At 48.1% G+C, this 24,692-nt stretch overlaps 1 protein-coding gene across 1 annotated transcript in view; it reads left to right on the top strand.

Annotated features, from left to right (window-relative positions):
- Positions 1-23,852, top strand: part of SMC1B (structural maintenance of chromosomes 1B) — a 60,417-nt gene extending 36,565 nt beyond the window's left edge. The window contains 15 exon segments of the mRNA XM_044678246.1: positions 148-285; positions 2,198-2,314; positions 3,497-3,603; positions 7,922-8,063; positions 12,793-12,938; positions 15,968-16,121; positions 16,981-17,082; positions 17,168-17,324; positions 17,440-17,594; positions 19,004-19,155; positions 21,844-21,913; positions 22,884-22,994; positions 23,411-23,485; positions 23,488-23,585; positions 23,620-23,852. Of these exon segments, the coding sequence (XP_044534181.1) occupies positions 148-285; positions 2,198-2,314; positions 3,497-3,603; positions 7,922-8,063; positions 12,793-12,938; positions 15,968-16,121; positions 16,981-17,082; positions 17,168-17,324; positions 17,440-17,594; positions 19,004-19,155; positions 21,844-21,913; positions 22,884-22,994; positions 23,411-23,485; positions 23,488-23,585; positions 23,620-23,767 (1,872 nt within the window). The 3' untranslated portion in view covers positions 23,768-23,852.
- The last annotated feature ends 840 nt before the right edge of the window (positions 23,853-24,692 follow it).

Raw genomic sequence — 24,692 nt, 5'->3', positions numbered from 1 at the left:
GGTATACAAGTGATTATGCGTGTGTGTGTGTGTGTGGCGGGGGGCGGGGGGGGTGGGGGGTTAATAACAGCTGAGGTTATGTGAAAAACACTGAAACACAGTAGTATAAGATACAAGGTAACTTTTCCTACCATTCCTCTTTTCTAGGACTTAATGAAAATACGACGCAAAGAAACAGATTTGAAACAAATCCAGGCTTTGGTACAAGGAACTCACACACGACTCAAATACTCTCAAAATGAACTGGAGACAATTAAAAAGAAGCATCTTGCTCGTTTTAACAAGGTAACACAGCCAGAAGACATTCATTCAGTTTTTAAATGAGTCAGGTTTGTTTTACCATAGTCTCTGAAACAAAAAGAAACTCCCTTCCACATCTCTACTCAGTGACCCTTGAGACTATGGCTTAATGCCTTCCAAGGATAGTAATTCACAACCTCAAAAGCTCACCCCACTTCAATGCCCCATGATAGAAATGTTTCCTTCCATTGCGCTCTGAGATCAATCAGCAGCAGCTTCTTGCCCAAAAGGTCCAGTCCTTCCTCTCCTGAACTCTTCAGGTACTTGAAGACCATGGTTTCCTCTCTCTCCAGAACAATTTTACCCAGCTCTCTAAGCTGATTCTTGTTAGACCTGGACACAGGCCTCCCTCATTTTAGAATTCATTTAAAGTTCAAATGGTTGGTGGTAAACTTAGTAGACAGGAAGTGTAAAACCCAGAGTAGGAAGTGAGGCATCTATTGAATCGTTTCCTGTTGTCGGGAGCAGTGTCACCCATGTAAGATTTGTGAATGTCTACATGGGTTGATCCTTCACCCCTCTCTAAGGGAGTCTTTGATTCTTACCTGGAGGAGAGCCATAAATGGGTATAATGAAACTGGTCTGTTCTTCTCTCTTTATAAAATGAATACCATTTATCTGATACCCCCTATCCACAGTATTGGGGCAATGATTATTTGATTCAGGCCCCTTTCCTAGTCATTAACCCTTAACAAGGAGAGAAGGCCCAAGCTATATCCAGAGTCTTGACTGCCTTCCCACCAAGTACTAGTTACTCAAAGACCAGTCATTATCCAAGCTAATATGAAATCTGAGATGATAATGTAACATACTAGGCAATATACAGAATGGATGAGCTCTTCCACTGCAAATGAGATATTTTCATTTCAGAGAGAGAAACCCTCCTCTCACCCTAGGAGAAATTCCCCTGGGTCTCTGGTGGGGCAGATGGGTCTAGGACAGCGATGGTAAAGTATTGGCATGCATGCAAGGCACTTGGGGAGCTGCTCCATTCCCCCTCTTCCCAATGCTGGAGGACATTTTTTGCATGCCCTACCCCTCTTGTCCAGCTGCCCAAAAGCAAGCAGTTCCTCCTTCTGCCCTCTTGGGTAATGGGGGTGGGGAGGACTCACAGACAGCTTGAATTTGCCCTCTGGGAACTCATACTTGAAAAGATTCACCAAAGCTTATGTGCTTTTTACTTCTCTAGGAGCTAGAATCCAGAAAAAGCCCCTTTGCTCCCCTAAGCTCCAGGTGGACAGCTGCCCCCTGAGTGTTGAGTTATATCATTCTTTCCCCCACTGAGGAGAGACTTAATGCAGATTCACAGTTACATTTTTTAAATAACTCAGTAAAACTGAACCTTGAGTTTGGATAGTTGTCTATTATTGTGAGGAGTTAACACTGGTCTAGGCTCTCAAGGGCTATGGGCTCCAGAGGACCTTCGGCTCTGGATTTCATCTGGATTGCACCATCACCTTTCTCCAGCTTCCTTAGCAGAGTGGGCCTCCAGTCCCCTAGGGAATGCTGTTTTCTCAGGCTTTTGCAATTAAACATTGAGTCTCAAGTCTCCATCAATGATCTCATCCATAGCAGTCATCTTGACAACTGACAGCATTATCACTAATGTCTCCTTTTAATAATGATGACAATATTTACAGATAACACAGTACTTTATATTTGAAAACAGTTTTATTGAAGTTGCCTCATCTGACTACATCATCATCCAGAGTTTGGCCATCTCTGCCCAAGAGACCAACCTCCTTGTCTGACTGCAGTCTTGCACTGTCCCTCAGCTTCCCTCCTTGCAGTCGTTCATCTCCTTTATGAACCCCTCATGCTGCTTGAATTCATCATACAAACATGGAGCCAGTTAGAGGACTAACTGTGTCAAAACCATCTTCTTTCTCACAATTAGGAACAGTCCCAACTGCAAAGTGAATTACTGAACATTGAATCTCAGTACGTGATGCTGAGTGATGGCATCGAGAAAAGAATCCGACAAATCACAGATTTTCAAGAAAAGATAGATAAGGTGACAAGTCTTATGAACTTGGATGTTCATTATGTGGTATTGGGAGAAAGAAAAGGGAAATCCTTCAACCAGCACTTACTAAGCACCTACTGGCAGCTTCACATTGTGTTAGGTGCTGAACATATAGCTAAGAAGAATGAAATAGACCCTGGCCTAGGGGTTTAAATTCTACCAGGAGATACTTACTGCCTGATAGAGTGCTAGGCTCAATCTATAAAACAAGAAAGTTTTGGTCATGTTTGCCAAGGCAGGGATTTGCTTTAGTTATGTATTTTTTTTAAATCCTTACCTTCCGTCTTAGAATCAATACTGTGTATTGGTTCCAAGGCAGAAGAGTGGTAAGGGCTAGGCGATAGGGATTAAGTGACTTGCCCAGGGACACACAGCTGGGAAGTGTCTGAGGCCAGATTTGAACCCAGGATCTCCTGAGTCTCTAGGCCTGGCTCTCAATCCACTGAGCCACCCAGCTACGCATATTTTTAGGATTCCCCTCTCAATTTTTTTCCCCCAGTGGTAGAAGAAAAGAGAAATGGGAGAGAGAGAAAATAAATTCTTGTTAATTTAAAATGTGTGTGTGTGTGTGTATAATTTAAGAAAGGTGTTCTATCAGGGAGAGATAAGTATTTAGTTGTTTTCATGACCCCATTTGGGGTTTTCTTGGCAAAGATCCTGGAATGATTTGCCATTTCCTCTTTCTCAGATGAGAAAACTGAGGCAAAAATGGTACTTTACACTAGATTTGAACTTAGGAGGATGAATCTTCCTGACTCCAGGCCAAGTGGAGAAGTCACCTCCTTATGCTCTAGGCATCTCTTAGACAGTATAAATGACCAGGGAAGTAACTGGGCACAAATTCATATTCATGCTGCGATTTCCTCCCCTTGGCCAGTCCTTTCAATGATATTAGTAATTTTCATAATGGCCTCTAATGTCAACCCAGACATGTTGGTGTTCTTTCATCCTCCTCATTCAGAACTCTGGGATCTGACTGAGTGGATATCACAAAATTAAAGGAAGAATGAGGCTCTGGTCACCACTAGGCATAGAATGTAGGTGTAGGATCTGATGTTTTTCTGGCAAAGAGAGATGATGATGCTCTGGTGATGAGCAAAATTGTTTATTGAAACTATCTTATTGATATACAATGTATTCTAAAATAGAATTGTATACAAATCATTTAAGGTGGAAGATGAAATTTTCCATGACTTTTGTGAAGAAATTGGCGTAGAAAATATTCGCGAATATGAAAACCAGCAAGTGAAACAGCAGCAGGAAATTGACAAAAAGAGGTACCTTGGTATTTGCCCCTAATTTTACCTAAATCCATGTAGAAATCTCGGGTGGCAGTCTCATCTGGAGGCAGTAGGAAGGACAAGGAATCTTGGGTTCCTTGGTTTATGGCCTAGCCCTTGGTCATACCTAAGCTCTGTTATGGTCAACAAACCTCTGAATCCAATTTTTCATCTGCAGAAGGTGAAAATTTTTCACCTGCAGAAGGGTCTTATTGACACTTACCTTCCTCAGAGCGTCCTTGTAAGGACAATACTTTGCAAAGTCTCAAGAATGATAGAATGTCAGCAGGAGATTATTGAACTAAATTATTTATATATATATATATATATATATATATATATAACTGAGCCTATCATTTAGGGGAGGCCTTTACACTGTTAAGTGAGTAAGGACAAGCTTCAGGTGGTGGGAGGAGGGGAAGGAGAAACATGAGGCTTATTAACCTCTGAGTACTGAGGATTCAACACTAGGCTAAGAGGAATCCTTGTCTTTGCCAAGGCCAACCTGGGTCCTGATGCCCTTAATCAAAGAATTCAAAGCCACTTCAGTGTCATGACCTGAAAAGGAAGCCCCCTTAGCAAATAGATGAAAAGGAGTTGCCTAGCCTCTGTGTGAAAATCCCCAGTGAGAAGAGAAGCCCCTTCCCTCTTGGGTGGCCTAGTTCCCTTTGGGAGGGTTCAAATAACCAAGAAGTTGGCTCTTTTTATCATACCTCACTGCAATTTTTTTCTGTAAATATTGTATTTATCATTGAAGAAAAAAACCAGTAGCAAGTAATGTGTTGGCTTCAATAAAATCAGAGTTAATAATTAACGTGGCTACTACACTCTAAAATTGAATTCAACACAGTCATTACTACAAAGTATATGCTGAAAGAATCTATCTGAAGACAAAGTTAGGGAAAGAATTTAAACAATTCCTTCAAAACCACATATTTATAAATATTGCTGTATTTAAAATGCTTGAAAGGCATGAATTCTCCATTAATATGGAAAAGTAGTTTGTTATTGGCAACAGAAAAGACTAGATTCACCCAGTGCTTTTCATTTAAAAGATGTGTTTTTCTGGTTTCACATGTCAGCAGTACTTATATTTCATTAGAACAATGACTTCAAATTGTTCCATATCCGCCCGCATTCAAGTAAAACCTACATACAGACAATTCCACTGTATCCATTGTTCATAATGTTTGCTGCACTTAATATGAACCTGTCTGCTTCAGGCTTTCCCTCTTTGTACCTAACACAATCAGAAACATTGAGAGTGTGAGAGGTAGAAAGGGGCCGAAGCCAGTCGACATAAGATAGGCAAGGCAGCAATTAAGGACCTACTATATACCAGGCCCTGTACTGACCATGCTGGGAAAAAAGAGAAAAGCAAAACTCACACTCTAATGGGGAGAATGCCACATTGGCAACTATGCACAAGTAAGATTTTTACAAGACAAATGGCATTAGCATAAAGGGGATTGGGACTTTCTGTAGCTGATGAGATTTTAGCTGAGGCTTGAGGAAAGTCAGGATATGGAAATGAGGAGGGAGAGAATTGTAAACAAAGGGGCAGCCAGTTAAAATGTCCAGAATCTGGAGATGGAGAGTCTTTTGTACAAGGAACAGCCAGGAGGGCCTCTTGAGTCAGAAGATTGACCAGTATTGGGGGGAGAGGGGGAGGGAGGGCAGTGATAAAAGTATAAAAAGAAGGAAAGATAGAGACCCAGTGGGGCAGGCCTTCAAAGGCCAACCGTAAGAGTTTATCTGATCCTGGGAGTGACAGGGAACTGCCAAAATTGACTAAGGTGGTGGTGACATGGTCTCATTCAAGCTTTAGGAAGATCACTTGAACAGCTGGGTGGAGGCACCTCTGTGGTGAACCTGCCATAGTGCATATCAGTGGGAAGATGGGGTAACCTTTGACAATAGGGAAGTTAGGAAGTGGGTAGGAGGGAGGCAGAGACAAGGGAAGAAAATAAGTTCAGTTTTGGACCTTTGGGGTTCAAGAAAAAAGTGAGGGCTGGATCTGAGTGTCAACTGCACAGAGATGGTCATTGAATCCATAAGAGCTGATGAGAGCAAAGGAGAAGGGAAGAAGATCCTAGCAGAGCCTTGAGGGGCGCCCCTGATTAGTGGGTGTGAGTGACCCAGGCAGAGACCCAGTAATGGAGCCTGGGAAGGGGCTCCAAGGAGCAAGAGAACCAAGAGAGAATGGTTTCATGAAAAGCTCAAGTGAAGAGGATCAGAGGACAAGAAAGAGGAGGAAGGTTGGGAAGAGGCTATTAAGGGGTCCCTGGAGACCTGTTTGGGTAGCATGAGGAGAGCCTGCAGGTGACTCTTTAGCGGACTTAGCCAGCAAAGGGAGGGGAGACTTGGGAAGAAGGGGGCCCAGGATGATCTGGGTGGGCAGTGGCACCTTCTTGGCAGCTTCCACACTAAGATGGCTTCCAAGAGCACCAAGAAGCTAAGTCAAATGATTGATGTGGGTCAGAAAGAGGACTGGACTTCCTGGCTCTGAAGCCAGCTCTCTGTCTCCTACACTATAGTCTCTCTGCCAGACAGGTGGCTCTCTACCTACCATGCCACATTGCCACTCCATTGTCAAACCATGGGCTATTCTAAAAGCAACAGAGAACCTCTGGAGTTTGTCAAGTGGTTAGAGGGCAAGAGCAGACTTTCCCTTGAGGAAAATTTCTTTGGTGGCTTTGTGGAGGTTGGATTGGAGAGATGAACTAGGAAGTTCTTCATGTAGTCTAGGCAAGAGGTGAAAAGGACCTGAATTGGGAGTAGAGGAGTAGGGGATGGACTGGTGAAAGATTGGGAAAGGATTGCTCAAAAGTCCAAGGTCAGTGACGCTGGGCAGCAGGAAGGTGCTGCCTTCAACAGAAAGGGGGGTTAGGGAGCAGGCCCATTTTGCATGCAGCACTTGCTCTTGACATGCCAAGAGGACATGCAGTGTGAAATTTGTAGGAATAAACATGAGAATGGCTCCAACTGGGGGGAGAAAGAGAGGGTCATTGGGCCCAGGACACCAGGAAAAAGAGGACTGAAGGAAAGTCCTGAAAGTCCAAAATCCCTTGGAGCATCCTTGTAGTAAATGTCTATGCTGAGGAGACTGGGGAGCAGCCCACCATATGCCAGGAGATGTGGAGTGGAGTGCTCCATGGAGGTAGGACCAGCCAGGAAGGAAGAGGGGGATAAGTGGATAAGGCATCTGGAAGAATGAGGATCGAGATGAAGCTTGTTGCCATGGTCACTGGGAGGTTGAATGGTGAGGCTGGGAGTCAGCTGTCAAGGGGTTAAGGAGAGTGAGAAGGGAAAGTAGAGGCCTCCAACCTGTCCACTTGGTACAAGTAGTTGGGTGGATACCAGAAAGAGAAATATGTGAATGAGGTCAGTGGACTGGGAGAGAGTGGAGGCAATCTGCTGGAGAAGAGGGCCTGAGGGAATACTGGCAAGAGTATGTGTTACCTGGAGAGGTGTGGAGGGGCTGCCTCTGAGGCCAGAGTCAAGGGATTGTGAGGTGGGGGTGGGGAGAGACAGAGAGCTCTTGGGAAATGGCCTCAGACCTGCTAATGAGGACTCCAGATAGGAGAGGGTAGGGCATGGGGGCCTACAGAAAATGGATTAGGGAAGAGGGAATGATTGCCTAGTTGTCATGAAGGCCCCAGTGAGATTACAGAATGGATTTGGGATAGGCTTAGTCCCATCATTAAGCAGCATGTAAGGAGGAGTGATGGCAGGGTAGAGGGTGGGCAGAAGCCCAGGCTGGAGGTCCTTAAGGTCTCTCCCTTATCGCATTCTTCTTTCTCTTGTCTACACCCCAGATTTCTGCCCTGGGCTCTCCAGGCTCCCTGCCTCCAGCCTCTCTTTTTCTCCCAGACTTTAAGGCCCACATGTCACCATTTCCTTCCCTGTTCAGAGGCTTCTGGTGGCTCCTATGGCTTGGATAAAACTCCAGACTCCCTGCCCTGATGCATAGGACCCTGACCAAGGTGACCTCAGCCTGCCCTTCTAGCTAGATTTCCTCCAAGATCCTCATCTTCCAGCTAAGCTTGACTCCCAGCTTCCCACCTGACTCCTACCACCACCATCATCCTGAATGCTTTCCCTTTCACAAGCTTTTCAGGTGTTTTGGGTCTTTATGTTCCTCCTGGCAGCTGGAAGTTAATGTAGTGGACCCCTGCCTCCAATTCCCAGGATATCAAAAATGGAGCTGCTGAGAGGACCTGTGAGATAAAGAATGAGGCAGCAAGAGTTATTGTTACTCCTTCGCATCATGGTGGCAGGGAGTGGTTCATGCCACCATCCTTTGTCTTCCCAGGCTTGAGTTTGAGAAACTGAAGACTCGGCTCAACATTCAACTGGAATATAGCCATAATCAACTGAAGAAGAAAACCAATAAGGTCACAACCCTGAAAGAAGCCATTGTCAAAGATACAGAAGACCTTGAGAGTCTGAAGAAGGTGATGGCTCTCAGGCTCCTGGGAAAGCTGGGGAGGGTGGAGGGGGAGCAGGGGGTTGGGTAGAGCTTTTCACTGAAGAGAGCCAGCTTGTCAAAGCCATCATGGGACTTTGAATAGAATTTCAATGATCTCATTGGCCACCTCCTCTAGCCCCCTGCCCAAATCAGGCAGGGTAAAGCCCATAATGTCTAAGGCTACCCACCTGCTTTCAAGTGCTCCCTACCAATGAGCCCTTAATAGGCCTTTCTTGCCCTTTTTCCCCCATTGCCCTACCCCACAGGGTCTACCATTCATGCCCCTTAAGAGAGCTGGGGCACTTGTGCACAGTATGAAGTCAAAAGCACCCCCCCCTGCAGGCTGCCCCCCAGCACCCTGTGCCTTATCACAGGGGAAGGGAAGCCCCAGCCTCAAAGAGAGACCATACCAGCTTTCTCTACTCTGACTGAGCTTGTAAGGAGTGGAGGACCCCCAGCCCTCTGTTCACTCTGTTTCAGCCAGCCCAGTTCATTAAGGCTCTGGAGCTTCTAGTGCATGGAAACCATTGGCGTGACCCAAAGGCATGGAAAGAATCCTGTGATATTTACACAGACTAAGAAAGAAGTCATTTCATGGGACGAGGCTCCAGCAGCTGTTGAGGAAACAGTGAGGTGGGAGTGAGGAAAGGTTGCTTCCAGGCACTGATTGGGTCAGTCTTTGTGCAGAAGCACAAAGTTGGGAACACTGCATCGAGAAGGTTGTTGGGCCAGACTAAAGCATTCGTGAAGGCCAGATAGTTAGGCTGGAGCCAGGCCTTGGAGAACTTGAAACACCAATCAGTTTATATTCAATACCTAGTTAAGTGAATTAACTGCTTTTTTTAAACCCTTACCTTCCATCTTAGAATCAATACTGTGTATTGTTCTAAGGCAGAAGAGCAGTAAGGACTAGGCAAGGGGTTTAGAGATTTGTCCAGGGTCACACAACTAGGAAGTGTCTGAGGCCAGATTTGAACCCATCTCTAGGCTCTCATTCCACTGAGCCACCTAGCTGCCCCCAAATTAACTGCTTTTTGACTGACTGACTACAAAGGTAATAACTGGAGTTTATTAAGCATGGGAGTGAGGTAATCAGACTTGGGGAAAAACCCTTTGGCAATTATGTGGGGAATGGGTTGAAGGGTGCAATTAGTAGGGAGACTAAGAAGGAGGCCATTGCAGCTATGCTATCTGGGCAGCCCAGCAACAGAGGCAAGACATGAAAAACAGACAGATAGCTAGAGAGTTTCCTGGTGTCTTTGTGTTACTCATACCTGTTGATCTTGTGTGTTTCCAGCTTTAGGGGATGACCTGTAATGCTGCTAGGAACATCTTTGTATCAGGGGAGGAGAGAAGGTGGAGAGGGGATCCTGAGTGTATAGGGTACCAAAGGAGTGTGAATTGGGGCTGAAAAATAATTGCCACCAGGCCCTGGATAGGCAAGGACTTTGAGGCAAGAGGACAGATGGAAGGCCTGAGGGTGCAGAGTAAAAAGCATGCCCAGTCCTCTTATTGCTGCTGCTGCCGCTGCTACTACTGCCTATATGCCAGGGCCAAGGGATAGATACTGTGTCTTTGTGGGGAGCCAGACAGCTGTGGACATGCCCAGATGGAAGGAATATGAGAAGAGAAAGCTCATCTGAAGGGAAATTTAAATTTAAAGGTTTTGGGAGCACATGGAGCAGGCCTGGGGCTCGGAAGACCTAGGTCTGAAACAAGCATTCTAGGGAGTGCAGGCTAGAAAACAAAGACAGAAATGAAACCAGTCCTCTCCTCAAGGAGTTTGCCTTCTGTCAGAGAAGAGAGTGCATGCAGCCTGAACATCTGTCAGGGTAGATGATATGAGAGGAAAAGAATTTAAGGCCTATCTGATGTTCCTGAGCCTGGGACCCTAAAGTAGTTCTATTCTCTTTTTCCAACTGGGAATTAATGAGAAAAACCACACTAGGTCTGGAGAGTGGGGAGCCCTGAGGCTGGCAGGCCCACCTGCAGGCTGTTGCCAGAGTCCAGGTGTGAAGCAGGATGAGGAGCAGAGTGAGTGTCAGAGGAAAGAAAAAGGCATATTCAAGAGATGCTGTTGCCATGACAGGCTTCCATATTGGACCTGGGGAGATACATGAGAGCAGTGGGGCCTGAGTGACTTCCAGGTGGGGAGCCTGGGGACCTGGGCAGAGAGGGAAAGATCCTAGTGCTCAGAGACACTGCCCTGGCCCGGAGATGGTGGGTATTTGTGGGCCCTCTGCTTTGCCTGGTAGCATCTGGTCTCTCTGCTGTAGGCCACTCCTGAGGGGCGGGCTTCCATCACATTACATTGAGGTTAGCTTTTGGGAGCCAAGTGTAAAATGCCGTGCTTCTTCCCGTTTAATTTTGTTCTACAAGATGGGAGAAAGCCTGATTGAACTGCAGTTGCCCTGGAAACAATCTGGAGATTTTAGCAGACAGGGAGCTCCATGTGAATTAGCAGTTTGACACAGTATCTGAAGAGCTCATGCAGCTCCCAGAAAAGAGGAGTGGATGGTCCAGGCCCTTCTAGGGTACCGGGCGCAGTTCTAGTCACCACACTCAACAATGGACTTTGATGTGCTAGAGAGCGTGCAGAGCGGGCAGCCAGGATGACAAAGGATGTCATGTCCATGGCATGAAGGATCCATTGAGACCAGGGGCAAAAGGTGGGGGGTGCTCTTTCTTCCAGGACTTGAGGCTTTACGAACAATGAGTGGCAGAGTTATGAAGAGACAAAATGATGCCTCATGGAGGAACAAGGAATGTGCTGACAATCAGAGCTTCACATGGGCTACCTTGAAGGGCTGGCTGTCTTTTATGCTCTCTGGGCCTTGATTAATAAACCATAGTAGGACACAGCGGACTTTTCTTGACTCCATAACTTTGGATGAGCTCACAAGGATTTGTTTGGCATTAAAAGCCCTTCAGTCTGGTTCCAGCCTTTCTCTCCAGGCTGATTACATACATTTACCTTTGATGCAATCTTCTGACCTAGTAAATCTGACCAGCCTCCTTGCAGTTTGCTGCTCACAAGATATCATCTGTGACCCTGTGACTTCCTACAAGGTGTGTCTCCCCACATAAAGTGTACACCTTCCCCAGTTTCAAAGTTCTTTGAGGGCAGACAGGGACTGTGTCATTTTGGCTTTGTAGGTCCAACAATAGACCATAGCATGGACTCAATAAATCTTGGTTAAATGGAATAGGACAGTGGGAGGTGTCTTGATGATCTTGATATTTAGGAGTCATTCGATGATTTTGCAAGCAAATGGTTCTCTGAAGTCTACATAGTTTCTCTTATTTTGTTCCCTCTGAGTTGTCATTATTATTATTGTTATTGTTATTATTATTATTAGTTCCCACTGAGCTAGTTAGCTCCCTTGACCACGAGTTTCATTGAGCTGGCTCTCCACTTGCCCAGACTCTGGGTCTTTCTCAAATGAACTCCTGTCCAACCATCCTGTACCAATGATGTTGACCTTTGGAAACCAAACTTGGGGTCTCCAGTCAGTTTCATCTTGTTAGGTTCAGTCCAATTTGGTATTCTCTCATCATTTTGGACCTGGATTCACTCATCCCACTGTTGAGTTTTTCCTTTGGGTTTCATGTCACCTAAACATTTGGTGGTCAGGCTTACAAGCCATTCATAAAAATATTCAGAAGCACAGGCCAGGGATAAAATCTCTGAAACCCTCCACTAAAGACCACCTTCCTCTGACTCATTCCACCACTTCAAAATCTAGCTGCATTGTCTGTACTACTTCTCCCCATCTTTTCCTGGAGGAAAGCCAAAATACCTTGCTAAAAAGCCCAGGACCTTGTATCTGTGATGTGTGTCCTCTTGATTCACCATGTCAGGAATAAGAAAAGAGTTTAATTGAGCATGAGATATTCTTGATAAAGCCACTCTGGCTTTGTGTCATCACTGTTTCCTTTTCCAGTTGGTCACAAGTCTATGAATTGTAAAGTATGTTCCAGTTCTAAAATTCTTTGAATCTAAACAAATTATTTAAAAATTGGCTTCTTAGAAAATCTTTGCTGTTTCTTCAAGTTTAAACCTCTGGGATTCTTTTCAAAATCTCAGTAAAGCCGTCAGAATTTCGCATAGTGGCAGCCAGTCCAGGGGTGGATAATAATGAATATCTACACTTTATATTTGATTCTGGCATAAATAAAAGCCGATCTTTTTTAAAGGCTCACATAGAAGAAACAGAGCAAACTTTTGCGTTCTGCATCTTTTTGACAGAATAGTGAGCCCTTTGTGGGCCATCTTCAGAATGCTTGCCCTTGTCAGATGAATGTGGCAGTGTAGTAAGAGATTGGTCACAAGGCCAGCTTTGGAATGAGAAAGCACAGGACAGGCTGGGTGGCCAGGTTTCCACTTGTCAACTTAACTGGGCCTTGGGTATCCCAGATCACTCTCAGACTGGAAGTTATAGGTGGGGCACTGACGGGCATCTATGGAAAGAGTCTCCATATATCCAAGAGTTCTATTGGAACACTAGTGAAATTGGACCTAGTTCCAACTCCTGCCCATGAACAAAGTCATTTTGGGAAATAGAGCTGAGAATACGCAGACCTAGAATCTTCTGTATAATTCAGAGTTGATTTTTCTCATCTCGGGTATGGGCAGTCATTGCTAGGGAGAAGATGGCATGTTGGACTAGGACAGATGTAGAAGAATATCTCACTGAGTCCTTTTCTCTGTTTAGGTGGAAGAAAACTGCCTGCAAGTTGTGGATGACCTCATGGCCAAACGACAGCAGCTAAAGGATGTGTGTGTTGCTCAGAACGCTAGCATTGAAAAGGCACAGGGCCAGGTGGAGGAAGCGCGCAAGAAATTTTTGATCAGCAACAGGTAAATGTTGGCTACTTAGACATGAAGCTTTGCAGCTTGACAAAACCAGGGGTCGTTTTCAGATGTTTTCCAGGGAGTTGGATATTTCAGAGTAACATTGACTGTTTCTTTTTTTTTTTTTTTTTTTAATTTTAAACCCTTAACTTCTGTGTATTGACTTATAGGTGGAAGATTGGTAAGGGTAGGCAATGGGGGTCAAGTGACTTGCCCAGGGTCACACAGCTGGGAAGTGTCTGAGGCCAGATTTGAACCTAGGACCTCCCGTCTCTAGGCCTGACTCTCAATTCACTGAGCTACCCAGCTGCCCCCTGACTGTTTCTTTTTATGTACTTCTGATTGAATATCTCCAAGGAGGGAGAATCATCTCCTCCTGAAGCAGTGCCTGCCATTTGAGGTAGCCTTTGTTCTTAGGAAGTTAATCAAGTCAGTGTCTCCTGTGTGCCAGGTCCTGTGCCACGCACTGGAGATACAAATAAAGACAAAAAAGCCCCAAAACCAATAACCCAAGCCCTAACCTCAAGGGGTTTATGGCCTAATGTGTAGACAACAAGATAACCGCAGACCAAATTGGGGATAATCTGAAAAGGAAAGAAAGCACTGTGATTAAGAAAGATCAAGGGGGCTGCTAAGTGGCTTAGTAGATTGAGAGCCAGGCCTAGAGAAGGCAGGTCCTGGGTTCAAATCTGGTCTCAGACAGAACCTAGTTATATGACCCTGGATAAATCACTTAACCCCAGTTGCCTAGCCATTGCCATTCTTTTGCCTTGGAACAGTATTGGTTCTAAAACAGAAGATAAGAGTTTGTTTTAAAAAAAAAAAAGACCAGGAAGGTGGGATAGTGATATTTCAACTGAGACTTGATGGGAAGCCAAGAGGCAGAACTGAGGAAAAGGAGGAAGAGTGTTTCACATATGGAGGTCAGCCAGTGATCATGCCTGGAGTCAGGAGAGTGAGTGTCCTATTTGAGGAACAGCCAGGAGACTGGTGTTACTGCATTACCAGGCATTTGGAGGGGGAATAAAGTGTATGGAGGCTGGAAAGATAGGCAGGGGCCAGGCTTGGAAGGTTCTGAAGGCCAAACAGAGCATTTGGGATGAGAGCCTCTTTGTAATAGGCAGCCAATGGAATCAATTGGTTGGAGGAGTGACAGCAGCAGTGAGGACCGACCTGGGTGAGGTTGTATCTCTTTCATTTATAATGAGTCTGGTCAGAATAGTCATGTGATTTTTTTTTCCATCTTCAGCCATGTGTAGGGAATGAGGGCAGCAAATGGCAGGAGGGAACAAAGCTGAAGCTTGACTGGGCAAGACCAATACAAAGATTAGGGACCAGGGATCAAAGAGAAGAGGGCAGTGTCCAGTTGTACTAGTTTGCAAAGGGTTGGGTGGAGGAAAGGGGGAGAGCATAGCCAGGACAGGTGTCCTACTTGGGTGATGGCTTGAGAAAGAACTGAGAGTTCACAGTGTGGATGAGGAACAGAGTTTAAGCTTGCAAGGCAAAGGGAGAAAGAAAATGACAGACTGTGAGCAGAGAAGGGACTTGCAGAGATGCTATATCTGTGGAGGGTGATGGCAAGATCAGTCTATGTACATCTCTGTGGGTGGCTGAAGTGGGCTGGAGGAGGAAAAGACTGTGAGGGAGGCCCTAACCTCTCTGAGAAAGGAAGGAAGGTGACCTGGAGGCAGGAGATCCCAGCTAACTGAGGCTTGGTTGGTGTTAAATGTGGACTGATTAAACCTCCAAGGAAGAGAGGTGGCTGAGTGACAGTGACATGTTTAGTCCCTCTTACTAGGGCCAATCAGGGGCCATAGGGAGAGCCACTGTCCTGGAAAGGCCAAGGAGGCTACATCTTCAGGAGGGATCAGGAAAGGAGATGGGTTTGTTACCTGGGAGTAGAAGTAGGCTTATGTGTTGGGTCATGAATCAGTATTTCAGAGTGACTGGGAAAGGGCTCAGAGGAGGAAGAGATTGGATCAGTCAATGTCTTCTCCCCCTCTCTCTCACTTTCTGTCTCTCCTATGCTGGATCCTTTCCCAGACTACTTTGGGGATCATCCCTTAGACTACTTTACTTGAGGGCTCCTAGCCTCCTCTGGAGAACACAGGATCACCATTATCTGCAGGATGCCAACCCCCATCTCCCTCCCTCTGTTTCCACCCCTCTTGGTGAGGCTCCATCTGCCCTGAACTGAACAGGAAAGCCTCCCTGTGGAGCTCAAGGAGAGCAAGGAATGGCCCGGTCTTCTGAGCACAGGGCTTAGCATATATTAGGTGCCTAACAGATGCTTCCCTCCTCGTCTCCATTACATATGACTGATTCTTAGGCATCTGATGGTATGGAGAGCACTTCCTCCCAGCTCCCAGTCTCAGAAGTGAGCCTCTGATCCTAGAGTGGGGAGCTAGAGGTGCCAGGGACAATTCTTTCATGTCACCAGCCAGCCTGAAGAAGCTTCTTAGAAAGGGATCTTTATGAACATCTGGCAGTCTGTGACTTGGTCTCCCACAAATACCTCCAGAGTCCAGGGTAGAGGGGTAGCTCACAGCTCTTTGGGCTTCCCCTCCCTTAGGCATAGTGACTACATTTGACCCTCCACCTCTCTGGCTTGGGCTTTTGGTGCAGTTGCTGTGGCCTGGGGGTACACCCTGTAGGCCCTTTACAGCTTGGACCATAGAAAAGCTCTTCTCTTCCTGTCCTCCTCGGATTTCTGGTGCCAGTTCTGCTGCTCTTTCACTTGATTGCCAACAGTGGCCTGAGTTTCATGTCCCTCTTCAATGGGCTGGGACTGAGGGAATGGCCTTTAGCAGGGACTGGGCCAGGAGGGGCCTTAGGATTCTAGATGAGTTCCAACTGACCCAGAAGGAAAAACCAGGACTCTGAGAAAGGTGAATTGAGGGCGCCTCTAGAGATTAAATTGAGGTGGGCCTGGCTGGTTTCTCTTGGCCAATGGTCTCCTGCATGTGCATATGTGTTTGTGTGTTTATGCATGTATGTGCTTGTGCATGGATGGGTGTGCACTGTGCCTTCTGCAGGGAGGTGGGGAAGATGCAGAAGGAGATGGCAGCTGTCCAGACGGCCCTAGAACAGCAGCGGCTGGAGAAGCACAACATTCTGCTGAGCTGCAAGGTGCAGGACATCGAGGTCACTCTTGTGGCCGGCTCCCTGGACGAGACTATCCAAGTGGCGGTATGGCGGCTTTAGCAGGTTGAGGGCTGTTAGGCTTGTTATAAAACCTCCCACATCTGTGGCCTGCCTGTTATAGGCACCAAAATGTGGGATGATAGGAGGCTTAGAGGAGATCCTGTGGCCCTCGAAGGTATCCTGGCTCTCACTGAGGGACCCCTTCCTTGACAGACCCCCTACAGTATGTTCTGTACCCATTGGACCACAGTTAGCAGAAGATCCTAAGCCCTGCTTTACAACCCCAGCAGCTTGTGGCAGAGTGAAGGCAAGCAGGGCGGTCGGGCTTCAAATGCCCTTCCAAGGGAGTTTGTCCAGCAGGAGATATTGCGCAGGCCAAGTGTGACACCAGAGTGGGGCCAACACACTTTGATCCTTGCCTCTCTCTTGCCTCACCAGCCACAGGCTTCTCAGAGGAATGAGAAAGGATGAGCTGGGTTTGGTTCTCTTCTTAGAATCTGAGAAGTGTCATGGAAACTCAGGAAACAGAGTTCTGGACATCTTGTCATTGTTAATACTGTCAAGAACAGAGTCACAGAGTCATTTGACTTCATGAAAATAGAAGGAAAAACAGAATGAACTCAATGGGAAGTAGTAAGGTCCCTGTCATGGGAGGCATTCTGACATGGTCAGTTCTCTCTCTATGATTAAAGGTTCTTGGTGCTTCTAAAATGTTCTTTTTGGGCTGGGTCCCTCATTTGGGGACTCCCACAGACTGGATACTGGTGATGCCACCAGCTGGTCTTGTCCCCCACTGGGCTCTCTGCCAGGCTTGTGCCCTGGGCTTCTCCTGTGCTGACAGCCCCAAATGGGAAGCACTTGGTCTGAAAGAAGAGGCCTGAGTTCCCTCGGGTCTGTTTTTCAGCTCGGAGAGCAAGCTGAGAGCACACAGAGCACAGTGGCAGCCATGTATGAGAGAGAAGGGGCCCTACAGATAGACTACAGCAGCCTTGGGGAAGATCTGAAGGTAACTGAGGCACCAGGGGGCTGGGGTGGGACTCAAACCCTGGACAGCTGCAACAGGGCCCACCTGACCTTCTCTGCCACTGCAGGATCTGCAGTCTGATAAGGAGATCAAGGCTCAGCTGGGGCTCCTCGAGCAGCAGCTGGCCACACATGAGGATATTCTCCTGAAGACCACTGCCCCCAACCTTCGGGCCCTGCAGAACCTGCAGAATGTCAGAGACAAGTTCCAGGAGTCCATCGATGGTGAGGCTGGGGCCTGCCCTGACCAATCAGAGAAAGTCCTCCTCCTTCTGGGGCGAGTGAGGAGAGAAGTTCCCTCTGGGGGCATCCAGTGGACTGACGTTTCATTGTCTTGCAGCTTTTGAGGCCAGCAGGAAGGAGGCACGGGTCTGTAGGCAGGAGTTTGAACAAGTAAAGAAGAAACGATATGACCTCTTCAGCCAGTGCTTTGAGCACGTCTCAGTGTCCATTGATCAGATCTACAAAAAGCTGTGCAGGAACAACAGTGCCCAGGTACGGCCTCTGGCCCGCCCCACCCTGCCTTCTCTCTCTGCCAGTGCAGCTGCCTCCTCCCTGCCCATTGAGCCCACACTGTCCTTGACAAGTAGTCTGACCCCCGAGACAGTAGTTAGCCTATTTTCTGGAAATACAGTCAGATGGATCTGCTGTTCTCTCTCAGCTACCGCCTCTGAGCCCTAGAAATCATCTGTCCCTCCATTTCTTTGTTTATCAAGTGAGGGGGGTAGGGACCTCTAAGGCTCTTCCCAGTTCTCATTGGATGCCTTCCAAGGTTTTCACCTGGGAAAGATTTTGTGAATTCTGATGAACTGGTCTTAGGAGCTCATTTCTGCCTTAGGCACTTAGAAGGAAGAGGAGATGCCCTAGGGTGAGGGTCTGTGATTCCTTGATGTCCCTGTCATTCCTTCCCTGTGACCCAGTGACCTTGGCCAAAAAGGAGGTCCTGGGGATCCCCAGCCTCGGCCATGATGGGCCCCAAGGTCACTGAGATGGTTGGGGGACGCTTTTGAGCTCACCTAGTCCTCTTCCACCAGAAGAACCTTTCTGGGGCTCATGAGTAAGTGAGACCAGATCATCAACTATGAGCTGAAGGAGATTCATTCATTCATTCATTCATTCATTCATTCATTCATTCTGATAAGGTTCCAACCCAGCAAAAGAAGACCAAAATGCAGATGTCGCCAGAGCACACACAGTTTAGCAGAGCAGCCTGAGCAGGGACAGTGCCCAGAGCACTCAAGGCCTGCTTCGTGCCTGACACTGTGCTAAGTGCTAGAGCTGGACAAGTTTGTTACTGCTGTTGTTCAGTCGTGTCTAGCTCTCTGTGACCCGTGGACCCTGACATGCCAGGCACTTCTGTCTTCCACCATGTCCCTACACCTGGCTGGGCTCACGTTCTTCCCCTCTAGCAGCAGGCCCTGGTGTCTCCTGGAGCTCCACCCAGGCCCCAGACCGACCTTTCCTGGACATACTCACCCTGGCTTTTTAGAACTCTGTCTCCTGATCCTCCTCCTCGTCCTAACCTTCTTAGGTCCTTTCTCCCCCTCCCCTACACATGGGTGGATCCCAGGGATGGATCTCAGGTGAGATCCTCTTCAGGGGATCAGTTGTGTAAGTGACATCCCCACCCCCCCAATCTCTCCTAAGCATCCTGATCTGCCTGTAGCTCCCTCCTTCCTCCACCCAACTCCTCACAATCAGTCATCTCTCTGTTATGTTCTCTTCTCCATTCTAGGCCCACTTGCTGCTCAATCAGCACTTTATTTGTGTCAGCTTTTGAGAGTTTGACATGAATGATGCTGCTCACTCTTGGTTTTTGTTTTTCCAGGGATGGGTGGAACAGGGAGAGACAGAAAGACAGTCTTTTTGTTCATTGAAAAAAACTGATTAAAACAATATTTCAGGCCTTTCTGAGCCCAGAGAACCCGGAAGAGCCTTATCTGGAAGGGATCAGCTACAACTGTGTGGCTCCTGGGAAGCGTTTCATGCCCATGGACAACTTGTCAGGGGGAGAGAAGTGCGTGGCGGCATTGGCCCTCCTCTTTGCTGTGCACAGGTGAGTCAGGTAGCTGGTCCCAGTTAATCCAGGCTGCCTTGGCTTCTCTCTGCTCAAGGCAGGAGTAGAGCCGCATGCTTACTTTTCTGTCATGATTTTATCATTTGAACAAATGCTGAATCATTTCTGCCAAATAATCAGCCTGTCTGGGCCCTAACCATGTTACATAGGAACCATCACAGCTCACAGTTGTGGCTCTGACAAACCTTAAAGGAAATTTCATTGCAATCCAGCAAGGTGAGTGGTGCTGACATTATTATCCCCACTTTACAAAGGAGGAGACTGAGTCTCAGAGAGGTGGAGGGACTTGGATAGCTTGTAAGAGGAAGATTGGGGATTCCAGACCAGGGCTCCTACCTCTTTCCACTCTAGAACGCTGCCCTGAAGCCCATTTTTCCCCCTTTATTTTAATAACAAGTTTCCATATAAGTTTTCTAAAGTTAAACAGTTCATATTGTCTCCCTTCCTTCTTTCTTCACCCCTCCCAGAGCTGACAAGTAATTCAGTCTGGGTTATACATGTATTATCAAGCAAAATACATTTCCATATTACTCAATTTGTAGGTGACTAATCTTACAAAGTCAAGTGATAAATCATGTTTTCTTCTGCATTTCTACTCCAACAGATCTTTCCCTGGAGGTGGATAGCGCTCTTTTTCATAAGTCCCTCAGAAATATTCTGGATCATTCTGTTAAGTAGCAAAGTCATCCTATAGTGTTTCAGTTGCTCTGTACACTGTCCTCCTCGTTCTGCTCATTTCACTCTGCATCCGTTTGCAGAGGTCTTTCCAGTTCTCTTCAAAGCCATCTGCTCATCATTCCTTATAGCACTATAGTATTCCATCACCATCATATTCCCATTTGCTCAGCCATTCCCCAATCGAGGGACACCACCTCATTTTCCAAATCTTTGCCACCACAAAAAGAGAAGCTATGAATATTTTTGTACCAACAGATCCTTTCCCATTTTTTTAGCCCTTTTGGTTTGTTTGTTTTTTAAACCCTTAACTTCTGTGTATTGGCTCCAAGGCAGAAGAGTGGTAAGGGTGGGCAATGGGGGTCAAGTGACTTGCCCAGGGTCACACAGCTGGGAAGTGTCTGAGGCCAGATTTGAACCTAGGACCTCCCGTCTCTAGGCCTGGCTCTCAATCCACTGAGCTACCCAGCTGCCCCAGCTTTTAAAAAAACCCTTTTGGTTTTTTTAAGGGCTATCTTTGCCCTCTTCAGTTAGGTGGTCAGTAAGGTTTTTAGAAGTATTCTCCTTAATGTCACTAGAGGCTGTCTGTCCATATTTACTACACCTGCTGTGTGCCTGGCAGCTGTGCTGAGTGCTGCAGATACAACTCGAAGCCTTTTAAAGGATAGGCCCTACCTGGCCAAGGGGCTCCCTTCCCACTCTTGTTCCATAGAGAGTAGCCTTGTCAACAAGGACTCTCTGGGCACAAGGTTTCTTCTTCTAGGCGATTGCTAGGTTGTCCAGGGCCAGAAACGAGGGCAGCCATGAACACGGAAGTTCTGAGGGTTCCCACCCCCTCAGTATGGCCAGAAGGAAGAATTTAGATTCAGGAGCCTTGACCCTAGTGAGGTCCAAGGCCAGTCCTTGTCTATCTCCCCTCTTTTCCTCTCTGTTGCCACCATCCTCCATGCTTTAAGGGATCATCAAGAAAAGTAGGCTGCCAGCCTACCTGCCAGGGGGCACCCCTTTGTCCATGATTGGCAGCAGCGATTCAGGGCTTAGACACAAGGCAGATGGGTCCGCATGATTGGGATTGACTCCTGGTTCTGCTTTGGTTAATGGGGCAATGTGAAAGATGGAGGCCAGGCCCAGATTTCCCATAAAACACCCTAGCAAAACTCTTCAAAGGCTCCAGATGAAACTATGACCTACAAGGCCGAAGGGAAAGCCCAGGCTGTTCCCTGAGCCATATGGGACCAGCCCCCAGAATGGCACTGCAGCTCATTCTCTTTGGGCCTCCCAGAGCCCTCCCTACCTCTCCCAGCAAGGCTGAACCTGCAGGGGCTCTTCGGGGGCTCAGTGTGCACACTGAGAGGCAGCAGGCAGGGGCCATTGACCTCCATACCTGGCCCATTTTGGCGGGGAAGGAATGTAGGCACCTGGTGTAAGACCTCAATGGACCCTTCTTCATCTCTATACCCCACCCTCTCTGTGTAAGACAGAAACCCCCTGACGGGAATGAGGAGCAAAGAGGATGAAAAGCCATGATGAATCTTGGAAAGAAGCAGAAGGAAGAGGGAGTTAAGGGCGGTTGGGGACAATGTTCAGTGTTGTATAAATGGGGAGAACAAACCAAGTCACAGCCTCACGATGTCTCTGCTGAATTTCCTGAGAGAGCAGCCCAGCGAGGGTCCTCACCTCCCCCGTCCCCACAGGGAGGTGCCAGCTCTGAGGGCCAAGGATGCTGGGGTGGCACTCAGGCATGGCACTTTTGTGTCCAAAATGCTCAGCCTGGCATATTGTAGGCCCTTGAGAGATGCTAGAACCAAGCTTGGCTCATAGCAGATTGGCAGACCCCATAGATGTCCCTTAGGGATGGGGACAAGGATAGGGGTAGGACAGGAAAGGGACTGTGAATGGGTTTGGTGCTGAAGCCCCAGGTGTGGGGCTGCTTCCTTAACTCTGGCACGGGAGCCTGCCCACCCCAACCCCTGACACTGGCCTCTCTTTCAGCTTCCGCCCAGCGCCATTCTTTGTCCTTGATGAAGTAGACGCAGCCTTGGACAACACAAACATTGGCAAAGTGAGTCTAGGGGGGCCCTCAGTTTGGGGTGCCAGCTGGAGGACAGGAGGGCAGGGAGTTCCCTTTTTAGAGGGAGCCCTTACACTCTTGTTGGTGCCTCCGAGATGAGAGAGATGTCGGCGTAGAACTTCACAGGCAGCCCCAGCTGTGCCTCAGGCAGGTCCTCCACTGGGAAGAAAGCTGCCACCTGCCAGCCAGGGCAGTTAGTGGCATAAATATTAGGAAGTGTTCCCTGACCCCCTCCCCAACCTCCAGCATGGTCCTCAAGTTCCCCCAGGCTTCAGGGTCCCCATATATCCTCTTCTAAAGAAGAGTGTGTTATAAGCAGAAATGACCATTGTACAAGGAGGCTTTTGTGACCCCTTCCTCCACCTGTCCCTCTGCCATGGAAGGGTGAGCTGACTGCTGGAACCCCTCATGTGTCCCCCAGGCATTGGGGAGGCCCCAAGGAACACAATTTGATACAATGGTGGCTTCAGCCATATTTGGGATGAATCACACTAAGATGGCCTCAGTGCTGGCCAGCAAGGAGACCCTGACCCAGGCAGACCCACCTCTTAGCCTCATCCTCATCTGTCAAGTGGGGGTGACAAAAACCAAGAAGGATTAAGGTCCAGGCCTGCCAGGGCAGCTCCCTATCCAATGGACTCCTGCTGTGAAGCAATCGGGGGGCCAGCAGTGGGGCTCACCCTGGGATCTGCCACAGAAGTGGGGTTTCTGTGGGCCAGATGGGGGAGAATTCTGCCAAGCAGCCCCCCTGCCCCAGTGACCAGTGGAAGGAGGTGGGTGTGGGTGAGGGGGCTCACAAGCATGCCGAGCCCAGGGGAGAAGGTCCCTCTAGCCTTCCCTCCCTACCAAGGACCTTGTCACGAAGGCAGCAGGGGCTGCTCCTGACTTGTCCTGTTGGTGGTCCTGAGACGGCCTGGCCGTGGCCCCAAGGTCTGACCCAGAGGCTGCTTTGCTGTGGCAGGTGTCCAGCTACATCAGGGAGCAGACCCGAGAGCAGTTTCAGATGATCATCATTTCCCTCAAGGAGGAGTTCTACTCCAAAGCAGATGCTCTGGTCGGCATCTACCCCGAGGTACCAGCCCCCAAGATGCCCTTCTGGGGCCCTTTCTCTCCCCTGATCGCTCGCTCTCTGCTTGTGTTCTCCCACATTCCCTCGCCAGGCCAGAGGGGTCCCAGGCCTGCCCTGGGTATGTGTCTGGGGGCGCATCATTGCCAGCACCCCTCACCTGCCCAGGTTCTCTCTCAACACTGCATCTGCTGCCTTGTGGGCGTGTGGAATCGATGCCAGGCTGTCAGGGGTGCCCCAGCCTGGGCCTCAGTGTTGTCTAATGTAATTGGGGATGCTGCCCTGCCGGGGGAAAGGGACAAAATGACTCAGATCCTGCGTCCCCCACCGGGCCCCCCCTCTGAACCAGTGTTTGTTTCCCTTTTAGCAAGGGGACTGCATGTTCAGCCGAGTCCTGACCCTGGACCTGTCTTTGTATCCAGACAGTGACACCCGGGAACATCGCAGCAGGCGCCGAGACAACCGCTCGAGGTTCACCTAGGGCTCCCCCACCCCCACCCCCCCCCCCGGCCTAGGGCTTCTGGAGGCCCCTGACACACACCCAGGGGGACGTTCCAGGTTTGAGTTCATTCTGAAAGATGGCAAAAGCCATCAGGGGTCAGTTTCTTGTGCCTGAGCTAATGGGAAAAAGTCTGTTGGTCTATTTACAAGAGATATGTAGGTGCCTCCTCGGTGAGAGAGGGAGGAAATCGAGTTCACCTCTGACATTGTTTGATCTGTTCATAGAAAATAAATGTTCTTGCAGAATTTCATTCTATAGCTCATTTTATAAAATGTGAAAAAAAAAAAAAGTAAAGTCTGTCTTTGGGCAAGCCCGACGGCTCAGAGGTGCTGGGGAGCACCACCCCCTCCTCTGGGCCTCCACGCAGTGGTCTTTGGCCCTCACGTCTCTGAGCTCCAGCTTCCGTTCTGTCCTCTTACAAGCCCTTTGGGTTCCAGAACAGGCAGCCCCACCAGTGGTCATCCCCCCGGCCACCACTTTTCTTTACACACCCCACTTTAGGCCCTTTCTGTCCCCATGGGAGGTCATACAAGTGTCCCCACTGAGCTGCAGAAAGGGAGGCCCCAGGAAGGGCTCAAGATCTTCTCTGAAGGCAGGCAACTAGGTGGGGCAGTAGAGAAAGTTCTAATCCTGGTCCAGTTCCTAGCCATGCGAGCCCATACAAGTGACTTGACGTCTGTAAAACGGTAACAGCCACCTCAAGGATCAAATCTTTGATCTTAATTTATAATATTAGGATAGTAATGAGGAAGATGCGGATTATGCTGTATCATTTTTAATAATCCCAATGAATAAAAGATCCTGTTCGTTTTGTTTGACCCCATTGCTGAGCCTAGCGCGGAAGGCCTCACTTTCCCTATAAACCCAAGAACTCGTCTAGGCTGGTACCCTGGGTTGTGGGGTGGGGGTGGAGGCTGGTCTAAGGGAAGGGGTGTCCTGACTGGGGCACTTTGGGTTTTCCAGCCAGGATTACCAGACAGCCAAGTGTGTCTTCTAGAGCAATCCACATTCCTGAGTTGTCAAGAGGGTGGGGTTGGCTACCCCTGAAGCCTGGCCCACTTATCCCAGTGGAGGCCTTGGACCCCACCCCTCCTTTGGGTTTCAATATATTTTCAGTTCCATTGTGGTTTTTGACCCACCTGGGAAAAGAAAAGTCTCCCCAGTTAGACCTTTCATTAGCAATAATCTGGTCCAAAAAACTT

The sequence above is a fragment of the Gracilinanus agilis genome, chromosome 5 (assembly GCF_016433145.1).
Source record: "Gracilinanus agilis isolate LMUSP501 chromosome 5, AgileGrace, whole genome shotgun sequence".
NCBI classification, from domain to species: Eukaryota; Metazoa; Chordata; class Mammalia; order Didelphimorphia; family Didelphidae; genus Gracilinanus; species Gracilinanus agilis.
The sequence above is the reverse complement of the archived record's forward strand: the minus strand, read 5'-3'. Positions and strand labels throughout refer to the sequence as shown.